This window comes from Accipiter gentilis, chromosome 6 (genome assembly GCF_929443795.1).
Source record: "Accipiter gentilis chromosome 6, bAccGen1.1, whole genome shotgun sequence".
Lineage (NCBI taxonomy): Eukaryota > Metazoa > Chordata > Aves > Accipitriformes > Accipitridae > Astur > Astur gentilis.
In genome coordinates this window covers 27,416,431-27,428,625 of record NC_064885.1, presented here as the reverse complement: position 1 = coordinate 27,428,625, position 12,195 = coordinate 27,416,431, and the positions used below count along the sequence as shown (strand labels likewise).

General features: G+C 36.5%; 1 protein-coding gene across 7 annotated transcripts in view; it reads right to left on the bottom strand.

Annotated features, from left to right (window-relative positions):
- Nucleotides 1-1,891: 1,891 nt before the first annotated feature.
- Nucleotides 1,892-12,195, bottom strand: part of U2SURP (U2 snRNP associated SURP domain containing) — a 47,721-nt gene continuing 37,417 nt past the window's right edge. For 6 of the 7 annotated variants that reach the window (XM_049802889.1, XM_049802890.1, XM_049802891.1 and 3 more), the window contains 4 exons: nucleotides 7,248-7,358; nucleotides 4,691-4,809; nucleotides 3,705-3,881; nucleotides 1,892-2,408 (listed from right to left, as the gene is read on the bottom strand). In XM_049802889.1, the coding sequence (XP_049658846.1) occupies nucleotides 2,270-2,408; nucleotides 3,705-3,881; nucleotides 4,691-4,809; nucleotides 7,248-7,358 (546 nt within the window). In that variant the 3' untranslated portion in view covers nucleotides 1,892-2,269. The remainder of the gene's footprint in view (nucleotides 2,409-3,704; nucleotides 3,882-4,690; nucleotides 4,810-7,247; nucleotides 7,359-12,195) is intronic. The other variant, XM_049802893.1, reaches the window with a different exon arrangement.

The window sequence follows — 12,195 nt, the reverse complement described above, 5'->3', positions numbered from 1 at the left end:
AATAAAGTCTAATGGGTGTACTCCTTTAGCCCTCTAGCTACTTGGCTTGAGCCTTTTATAATCACTGATGCAAATTTTCTAAAAGCTGAAATCAAAATTAATTATTGAAAAGTATGGCTAACCTATAATGCTAAGCAATTTTCTACCTGAGGATTTTTAGCTATTAAATGAAATACAGAATTGATTCTGCAGATAGAATATCCCTGTGGCAAACTATCTTTAGCCTCACTTCACTTAGAACATTGACATTTATCACTCCTCCATTTATAAACAGCTACAAAAGTAATAGTTCTAAAGAAGTTAATTGGATCTGAAGCTATCTTCTTCCTATTGTAAAGTTAGGATTCTCCCTGTCCCCGACTGACTCTAGTACCTACTTGTAGCTCTAGAAAGCCTTATGTAATCTGTGCCAGGTGTGAATACAAAGCATTTAAGAAAAAAATAACTTAGTTTCCAATAGGTTAGCTACCAAAATCTGTACATCTGAAATACCTTATGTTACAGGGAGAAAGAAAAATATAAAAAATAAACTCTGTATATTTCTAAAACAGATTCTTTATAATGTAATATAAACAAGATATAAGGTGTCTTTTTTTCTCATTATCAATGCATCTATTCAATACTCATTCTAAGTCAGTCTTTACAGTACACATGCATTCTCCATATTTTCAGTATTCCAGATCATCTCTCAGTTCTCATTAGCAAAGAGAATTCTCCACTTAATTCTCACATTTGCAATAATTTATATAATCTTTTAACAAAGTCTCCCATCAGGAAAAAAATGGAGATTTTTTTTTTTTTAATTAAATATGTGTGTTTTTTCTAAAGACCTTTTAGATCCTGCTTCTGAAAGTGCTGCCTCTTAGGCTATATACATGTACAACATAGGATTTTCCCTGGCACATTTACAGAATTCTAACACCATAAAATCTGTAGATACACAATAGCAGGCCATCATGCAACACTCTGTGCCTGTAGTTAAGTACAGCTTTTGCTTTTAGAAATAGTTCACAAGAGGCCAGATCCCTTTTAATTTTATGTTTTTATTACAATCTCCCCACACCTCCAAGTATAAACACTGAACCCTCCCCATTTCTCATCTCTCTCCCCCTCCCACCCACAGAAAGGCTGCATGATAAGAGACCAAGGTGAAGTGATTTAAAGCCATATCAATGCCTAACACACAGAACAGGTTTGGAGAAAGGAAAGCCTAACATTAAAAAAAGTTAAACAGCCTCTCAACTCCAAAATATTAATAAATATGTAATTAAAAATTTTAATTTTTTTGCCATTTTGAAGAATTTCCACAACAAAGGAATAAATTCAATAAAATAATGTAAAAGCTGTCCTGGAGTAAAAATCGGTTTTAGAAAACACTAGTGTACTGTAGGTTGCAATTATTGTACCTATACTTAATGAAGAAGTCATACAGCCTCAGGCCTGCTGTCCTCTTATTGTTCCCCATGCATGCCACAAATATGGCTTGTTATTGATACATCATATATATATATATATATGATATACGTACACATATATATGGTGCATCTCTGCAGAGGCCCTTTTTTAAAAACAAATACTCTGCCATCACAAATATTCCCTGCAATTAAAATGGAGAAACACAAACCAAAGATTTACTTGTAAAGCTTATCATGGTAGGTACCAGACTGTTCAACTGTTCTTACAGCAAAGTATCATGGTAGGAAAGAAAACCCATACACTGGATTCAAAAGGTGCTTTTATCTGGGTAGTCAAACTAGTGAAAACAGGAACTGAGCTACTGCTATACTGAAAGATCTAAGCACCATAGTATGTCTGAAATACACAGTACTTCCAAACAAACTATGAATTCCTTTAGAGATCTGTATCACCAGTGGGGCAAGAAAACAACATCTTAATTTTCTGTTCAGATTTTATTTGAAATCTAATTCAAATTGTCAAAGCTACAAAAAGGGGGAACATTTGAGTTATTTCTGCTATGTCACAACATTCTAAAACAAAATATCACTACTGCCAGCAGATCAGTTACACACATTTCTGATGAAACTTCTAAACACAAAAATGTTTCTTTTGGGAAATAGTCACAATGAAGATATTTTGTACAATATAAAACAATGACAGGTCTACAGATGCTGATACTCATGAGTATACACGTGCATTCACAAAAAAAAAAGTCAGGAATGCTTTTTTGTTTTTTAACAGACTGTTCAGGCACAAAAACAAAACCGCATTTCCAGTAAGTGTGACAGCATCATAAAAAATATTAACATTGTCAGTGTTTGCTTTTCTTTGACTTCTTGTGAGATCTGTGAGGAGAACGGGACTGAGACCTGGATTTTTTCCCTGACTTTTTAGGGGATCTGGATCGTGATCTTCTGGATCTTTTGGGTGTCCTGGAGCCAGATGGTGACCTAAAAAAAAAAAACCAAACCACAAACAGTTTCATGTCAAATACTGATTGATAACACCAACTTCTTCTGCAGTTATTTGGCATTGATTTATTGAGCTAAACAAGGTAAAAATATTTTTCTCTAGTGAGAGGATGTAACAGAATGGTCTCTTGCTTTTGAGAAAAAGGCAATTTTCACATTATAAGGTTTTTAATGTATTTTGGGCTTAACTTCAGTGCTTGGAACCCACAAGAAAAATAACACCAACTCATGTCCTTCTTAAACTAACATAAGGAATTCACAACCTTCCATGTATGCCTCAACCACCTTGGCTCTTGTATTAATAAGCAGCCTGTATCCATATAGAAGGGAACAGAAATGAAAAATAATGTTGAATTGTGCTATGCTGAAATACTTTTGATACCCATCAAACATGTTCAGCTTGTGATGCAACCCCACAGAAAAAGAATGAACACTCAAATTTACTGTCATCTAACCCACACCTAATACATTAATCTGATATAATCTAAATTGAATGACCATCATTATTAACTCTAAAAAAAAACCCAACACCCCCCCCCCCCAAATACATTCCTAACTTACAGCACAAGAATATGATTACTGTAAATATGTACTATGATTTTCTCAACAGCATCAAAGGAATTTTCCTCAGCATGTCTGAGGAACATTGTATCAGTAAGATATTCTATACCTCTAAAAGAAGTGGAAGCTGAAGTTTCGAGTTTTGAGCTACAAAAGCATCAATACAATAATAAAATCTCACCCCAAGTTTAACAATAACTAGAGACAATATTTTTGTCAGTCTGGAGATTAGGAAATACCTACTTTGGAAACAAAAAGCCATAAGCAGTATCTAATCTAGATTTTTTTTTTTTCATTAAAGAAACAAACCATGGGAGAGGAGCTTCATGTAAGCAAATCATCAGTGAAAGACTGCATGGTCACCATAATTCTAAAAGTTCTATGGGCTACAGAAGATTTGTCCTTTGAAAATAAAAAGCTAATAAAGCAGCAAAGTGCTTTAGTTCAAAAGCAGTATTTCTCAAAGTTATCAGTAAACAGGTAAACAAGAACAGAGAAGTGAAGAGTCTTGAGCTGTCAAGGCAGGAGGCTGTACATATTTCAGACACCAAGTGTCTGAAGATATTAATCAGGAACATGCAGTATAGTCCATTATGAGAGAAAAAACTTGTGTATCAGATATGCTCTGCTAAAAAACACATACAAAAAAACCCAACAAAAACATACCTATGTACTTAACTTTCCTACAACCTGAAACAGAAGATGCCAGCTTACCTTTTGGCTTTTTTACTGACATCTCTGGGAGAATCTTTATGTGATGACCGAGAACGTGAACTCTCTTTATGGGACCGTTCAGAGCGCTCTGAGCGTTCCGATTTTGGCGACGGAGACTTTGCTCGTCTACTGCCACTGCTGCGAGATGGGCTAGGTGAAGCACTGTGTCGTCTTTTCCTTTGTAAAGAAAGCAAATACAGTTACGCACATACACATGCAGAGACACACAGAGAAGTCAAAACGTATATTAAGAAAACAGATTCCTTTCTCTAAATATTTTCTTTTGCCAGTGCAACGTTAGATCCTTTTAAGTAATTAAAGAGTAGTAGGCTTATTACATTAAAAAAAATAATCATGTTCAACATGTACACCAAATTTTCTCTGCTTGAAAAAAAACCAAATTAAGGCCTGTGACTCATCTTTGTTTATTGCAGTGTAAAAACATTGTCAGTTTCCTGAAAAGCAAGGCATTTTACCATATCTATGCTTAATACCATGACCAGTTTGGCTATACAAGTATTAGAAGATCAGAGTGTACAATCAACTACCCTAAAACTAGTCGTTTTGAAGAATTTTCACTATGAGATGAGTAATATCTAAACCATTGCAAATAATTTGTGGTATGATAATAATTTCTGACACTGCAGTCAATTTACTGCTAAGAGAGAGTTAAATATACCCTGTTTTCAACTGGTTATTTTACAATGTTTCCTCAGGGCCTAAGAGAGCCAAAAGAGGATACTATTCAAAAGGGTACGTCACCTGGGGCAGGATAAAAATGACAATTCCTTTAAAATTTTGAAGCATGTTTTAATATCCAAAGTGTGGGGTTTTGTTGTTGGGTATTTTCTTTGTTTGGGTGGGTTTGTGTTTTTCTTTTAAAATAAGATGTGTGATACAATATAATTTCAAGTCTGCCATTGTATACAAAGATACTAACTGTAAGGTTTTTCCTCCCATCCACTTCACTCCAAGGAAAGCCGTACCTCTCTTTTCTTGTTGGTGTACATTCCTCCTTTTCCTTCTTATCTTTGGACCTGGATTCAGATTTTTCCTTGTCCTTTTTGTCTCTGTCCCGTTCTCTTTCCAACTCTTTTTCTTTTTCCTAAATTATTAGAAGCATTCATTATTTCAGATGAGGTGTGACTAATTACTAAGTAAAGACAATCAAGCTAATCACGAACAGCATAAAAGCACTGAGCACTGAAGGAACACAGCACATAATCTGATATAGAACTAACCTGCTCTTCACATCTTTACTACTTCTTTTTACACAGCAGAAATATTTACTGTAACACAAAAACTGATAAAAGCATGAAAAATGTCACCCCATGTGAGAGTGAGTATCTAACTGGAAACAAACAATCTTTGATTTTACAAACTTCAGGGAAACATTACAGCTGTAACAGATTTTCTAAACTAAATTAAACATGAAAGAATAGCAGGAACCTCTTTCTACTTAAAACATATGCATTCATCTTCATTAATTCAGACTGAAAATGGAGATAATCTCACAACTACAAGACATCTAAAGACAAAACAAAAATACAAACAAGATTCTGCAATAACATCTACTCTGTCAAAAAAACTCACAAATATGGTCCATTTCTATATACCAACAGAACCATTTTGAAAGAAAATACATCTCCTGAGCACACCTCATTTGTCTGTCAAATAATTCGAAAATTAATTATACAAAAATAAACCTAAACCATCAGCAAGTCTGAACACAGAGATCAAGAGATGTGCTTCTTTCAGTACTGGTGTAAAAAAAATTCCTTTCATGGCACATCCCCCCCCCCCCCCCCATTCCCTGCATACTTCATAAAGAAGACAAAGACAGGGTGATTTAGCTAAATGAGAGAAAGTGGGGGGGGAGGCAGGAGAGGAGATAACACAAGCACAGGAAAAACAAGGACAGCTATACTAATCTAGTCTCACATTTTCTCTGCATGGAAGACTTACCAGTAAAATTTTAAAGTGTCCCTTATCATTATACCTACTACTGCAAACTATTGTTAGATTCTACTAAAATCAATGGGCTCTTAAGTTACGCCTAGCTTATTTGATAGCATAACATTATTTCATCTTGATAAACAGGAATAAACAGTATTTAAAATAGCTGTAAATTCCTATTCTTTTAACAATATACAGCACTAGGAAATTTACTCTTCGCAAGCTTATCCTATAGTAAATGAGACAAAAAACCATGACCAACCACCAAGTTCATGGGAAATGCAATCAGAACCAGTATTATATTATTATTATACAAACTAATTTTATTATGGCATTATAGCAAAAGATAAAGTTATTCCCTTAACAATGGGGTTATTATTGTTTTAAAGAACACCTGTTATAATTATCATTAAATACTTAACTAAATATTACCTTCATTATTGAGAGCGAGATAATTATTAAAAATCTAAACTCTTGCAAGCTAGTTGAACTAATTCAACACAAGGCATCTAACAAAGTTACCAGGATTACAACTTCTGGTTTTTTTAAGCTACTGTCTCACTAAACATTCTGTGCTTACTGTAATAACTTTTCTCCAATTACAGAAAAAAGAGGAAGTGGGAAGTTTTAGGATAAAACTACATTTAAAAGGAAAGTTACTTATAAAAATTGAAGTCTTAACTGCTAACATCAACCTCCAAATGTTTAAGTCTCCTTCAGGGATCAGCTTTATTAATTTTTTTACAAGTCTCTTTCTTCAAGGTACTGTGCAGAATTACTCTAGTGAATTAGTCAGATATTGAGCACCAAATAATGCAAAGAACAACCGACAGACAAACACCTGGTGAAAACTGCCTATTTGTATTTAGCTTTCAAGAAACTGCATGGGTTCAATCAATCATCTATCAGGCGGTGAAACCAGATTAGAGAAGCAAATCCACCTACTCTCTCTCACTAAATGCATTGTCCAAACAGGTTACATGTTCTTCCGTTATGTTTCAAAGATTCTAGATCACATGACATCACATATATGATGTTAATTTTTAAAGCCGCTCTGACTTCATAGTCCAGAGAGAACTACTAAAAATGGTAATGGTACAGAATTATTCACTTTTGGGTGACAGCATGAGCTGGAATTATCCAGGAAATCTTAGACACTGGAGAATCAGAAGCACATATGCTGCTTAATACTTTTCCTTTTCTTCCTTTGGAAGCCTTTAGCACAATGGATCAGTTACTAAAAGCAAAATGAAAAGCCTGATGAACGTCTTCAATTGACAGCTCTCCCTTTCCTTTCCCACACCTAACAGTTTGCTTTATGTAGCAGATCCAGAAGTGACCTCTTTAAGCTTTCAATACATTCTAATGACACCCATCTGTACACTGTGAAATGCTACATTATTTTTATTAAAAAGAGAGATTATATCTACTCTGCAGAAAGCACTTGGACTTCGACATGCAGTTTGACATTACAGTAGAATTTTAACGAGAACCATGTGTTGTTTAACTTAATGCCACCTTACATTTGATAAACTCAGTAAAAGCCTAATCACAGAATCAGAGCCAAACATAAAGAACATTTCTTACCCTCTGGAGCAGCTTGTCTCTATAGTGTTCAACCTGTTCCTGAAAACTCTGGCCTGGTTTCTTGGGTCTTTTCCCAGACTCTAACTCATCCTGAAACTTCATCACCTTAAGCTGTGAAAATAATACTGACCATTAGGTTATTGGGCTTATTATTATCCAGTTAGGCAGGTGGCTGAAAATGAAATTTCCATAATTTATAATCTGTGTTCTTCATTCTTTCTATACCAGTTTGTGCACAAAAAGATACTAACTTACTTTAAACTGGATCAAAGCAACAAAACCGCATACTTGTCTGCAGGCACCTGCAGTTGTTTACAGACATGTTAAGAACTAAAAATAAAGGGATTTTTTTCTGTTATTCTACTAAATTCTGTTCCCATCATTAGAACACTGCACCCTTATATTTCTTAGATCATTATCTGTCTGGGGTTTTTTCTTTCAAAATGAGGTAATTTACTGCAGGTGTCTTAACATTGTTTCAACTTCTCTTATCTACTCCAAGTTTTTCTTCAGAAACTGCATTATTTCCATTTAATCCTAAATATTAAAATCAAATTACTGACATAATTAGGACATAAAACAAATGCATCTCCTCTTTAGGGCTGTTTGCACAGAGTGGCTGATTTGAAAGAAGTGATTTTTACTAACGTAGTACTCTTTCATATGCTATCAAGCTTAGCAACAAAATTCAGTTCACTAGTGCTACTAGATGTAACACTAAATTTACTGTGACAATATCCCCAACTGAGTCACAAAGTTAAACAAATGTCAGAATTTTTCCACTTAGATTTTTTTTTTTTTCCCCCTCGATACACTGAAACCTTTCTCCAAGTTAATTCACATCATAAAACTTCACTCACGTCTCTTAATTTGTCAATTCTTTATTCTTACTGACATGGCCTTTTACAAACAATCCTTCAATTTTTCTGGAGGAGAAGATGTCTCTCCTTTTCGGGGAGGGGGGGGGGGGGGGGGGGGCAGGGAGGAGGAGCAGCTTGGTAACAAGTCTCATTGTATTTGTCAGCCCTCTTCCAAATGTTTATGCTCTCACCCTCCTGTATTTCCTGTTTCAATACTGACCTACACAGTCATATCTAAGAGTAGATTTTTCCAGTGCTTGAGGTTTCATTTTTAGGGAACACACAAAATATTTTTCTCTTTAGAAATATTTAACTTTGCCACACTGAAAACACACAAAGGAAAAGACTTTGCAACTGTGTCCATTTTGATTATCTGAAAGGATTCTTATTCTCCAGGTCCTCAATTCCCTAATATGAAGTAGGCACAAAATCAAACCCTAAAGGTTTTTTCTTCCCTCTCAAAAGCAGCAGACCAGCCTGCATATGAAGATACCATGTATTCTAATCAGCCCTTCCAATTACTGACTGAGCAGAAAGGGAAGATACCACAAAACCAAACTAATCAGAAGAACAAATATGTTAAAAAACATAAAACCCAGGCAAGGATAGCACTACTTTGAACAGGATCCCCTTCTCCTTCAGTTACAGAGCTTATGCCAACAACACATTTTTTCATTTTAGAAAAGGGCATTGCTATCTTGTACCATGGTAAATTTCTGACAAATATTCTGCCTACCTCCCTCATTTACAGAGTATGCTCTACCTATGGTTGAGTATTTTTCATTTTTGCTTACAATTCAGCCAATTAAATAGTCAGCAGCCAATGGAAAACTGACATCATCATTTGTCACATACCACTCCACCTTCCATAAAGGCGTTTTTTCTTCTCCCCTCCTTGGAATGCAGAAGTTTCAAAAGCAGGAATACCTCTTGGAACCATATATTCAGTGTCACCCTATACCACCTGTTCTGGTAAGAAATTAAGATTGCCTTCTCTACCATCATGTAAACTCCAAGGCCATAAGCTGCTTCACACACTCAGTACTGAACCAAAGGAGTACAGAGGAGGCTTAGCTGATCCAGAAGGCCTCTTGGGCTGTCACAGTATGAACATGTCCATAAGAATTCTACTTTGTTTTCCCAACTAAATCACCCAGATAATTTAAAAAAACAAAATAAACCCCCCCCATCCTTAGAAGATTTTATTTCTTTACGATTTTAGCCAACAAAGCAGTGGCACTACCTGTTTAACCGTACTTTGAAAGCAAGGAAGCATAAGTCTATAGCCCAGAGTAACCTGAAATGAAGGAAAACTAGGAATCTGATCAACAGGCTTTACTTGATTTAATAAGCTTATCTAGATGCAAAGAAATGCTGAACTTCTAGCAGCCTGTTTTACACGCATGTCACACAACCCACTGCTGGCATGAAATTTAAAATGCCAAGAGGAACTATTTGCATGTAATCTTTCCAGTAACGGGGGGCGGGGGGGGGGGGGGGAAGGTGGTCATTAGCAGGTGCCTAGAGGAAGAGAGGAAAAATAGGAAAAGCCTATACAATACCCACTGACTCAACACCTCCCTAAACTCCAACTATGTTAAGAACAGACAGTTTCCCGAGACAGTTGCAGTCTTTTACAGACCAATCATCAAAGGATCTCTCTTCCGCATACTTGCTCTATCTCCCTTTGAACCCATGTAAACTGACTCCTTTTTGAAAGATGCTGTGGACAGAGGAAAGCAGCTCTAGTACATCCCCTGGAAAAGGAGGTAAGTGTTACAAAATCCTGAGATGGCATCAACAGCTTACTACAGAAATACCATTCTCTTCCACCTTTCTTCTCCACTCTTGCACCCCAAGCAAAGGGTTCCTCCTGTACCCTGCCCTTGCAGCAGCTGCAGTGCTTGGCTTGAGCCTTCCATAAACCAGAACAATTCACTAATCCAGCAGAAGCCACCCCCCCACACTTCAATTTTTTTTTCCCCCCCCTTGCACTAGTAAGATGTATTGGCTTGGGAAGAACAAGCAAGTGCCAGAGCTCACAGGTAGGATCAGAATATTCCTTTTCAGCAGAGGTGAGCAGTTAGATCAGATCAGCTCATCCTACACCTTCATGTACAGCATCTTTTGCTACTTGCTCTAAAACATCACCACCATAACTATGTTTTAAAAGAGAAAGAATTACACAGGACCCAAAGTCCAGAAAAGAATTCTCTAAAGAATTCCACCACTCAGAATTACTATATAAACTCATACGTTTGGTTATCTCCCTTTGCCATTTCACTATTCATAGCATATTGGCCATAGTGAACACCCTTCTTATTGTTCTTTTCATGTAGAGTATATGAGGCTTATATTCCAATCATACAGTTCCAGAAACACCCCCAGGGAGAAAGAGATCCTTAAACCTTCAGCTTAAATCTGCTTAAGCATATAATCAATGAATTTTGTAAGCATTCCACTTCGTAAACCTGCATTTAGAAAGAACTAATATATTCTCATTGAATAGGTTATTCTTTTAACTATTCTTATCCAACAGACAAAAGCTATTAAGCCTGTTCATCCTTAGGAGTGGATACATTGACTTCATCTAGACTACCTCCGGAGTCAGTAATATGCATGGTAACATGGAAGGGCAAAGTTCTTCAAAAACCTGTGCCAAAACTTCATAATACTGTCTCAGACACAGCAGTCTCCCACAGCAGAGAGAGTTCAGAGGTTTTCAGAGACTGCAACGCAGAAGTGTCAAATCTCATTGGAGCTCCTGTAAGCAATCTCTACTAAATGCTCCAATGCAGGGATCATATTCCTCACTAACCATGAGGAGGTATCTCTCTTAAGTTCAAGATAAACAGCTCCACAAGATGCCTCTTGTCTACTGGTTCTCATCTTGAAAATTTCCCCCTCTCTCCTCAAAATAATTTGAGGAGAGTTTAAAGATTCAGCCTTTCCTAGAAGTTGAGGCCTTGATTATACACTAAGCAGTAAGCTAGCAAGTTACAGAAAAGGGTAACATCTTGTTACCACAGTTTTGGGAAACCACAGACTGATGCAAACTGAAGCTGTGCCCATAGCTTTTTGCATTTTAACACAAACACGTGTGCTGTGCGTAGCCTCCCTCACTTAAAATGAATCTACTTTCAAGAACTGTTCTTGGTTTTCTAATCTTCTGCTGATGCTGTCCGAGTCCATACACAGTGGTCTTCATGGGGAAAAAATGGCTTTTTCACAAGAGGTTATTCCACAGGTACACTGCCTCAGAACTTAAGTGACCAGGTTCAAACACAACTTATTTGAGGTAGATTAGCTGCATACTACATACTAGGATTAACTAGGAAGTTAATCACCAGATGCTTGATGAAAGACAGGAACTTCTGCTTGATATATAATTGCACTCAAATCTAGACCGATTACAGACAGGATAGAAATCCAAGCAGACCAAAATGTTCTGGTTTAGACTTGCCCCAGCAATGGCTGCAATCAGTCCTAGACTTTGCCAGAAGCATAGCAAAATATCTCTTTGAAAGCTTGAGTTTTCCAGCAAGTCTATGAGCAGTGGAATTTCTGCAGCTACAATATTGTCAACAACAGAAGACAGCAATACTGATGAACATGTGAAAATACCTCTTCAGCCATAACAGACCTCTGGCATGCTCAATCACACTCACAGGATGCTATGTGTCTCAGAGATAAGCAATTCCTCACTTTTGTCTTTGTGAAAAGCAGAAGTAGATTCAAAGATTTAAAATAGACCAGAACCTGCTGAATTAAGATAGTCATTATCTTCTAAGGAACAATTGCTACAAATAGCGAAACTATTGATCAAGCATGAGCCAGTTTGTCTCATCTGTTATTATTAAGCTGCAATGAGTAAGATATTTAATTGGATAACTTTTTGCCATTTTGCAGTGGCCTCAAATGAGCTAGGTGCAGAAAGCTCCACAGACTGTAAAGACCAAAGGGTTATGTTGTTCTAGTGATGATTACAAGCCTCAGACAGCTCCTCTGACTTGATTAACAAATACACAAAAGGGAGTATTCTGCATACTAAGCACCATAATCCAGAAAAAGAAATAATGGAAACTGTA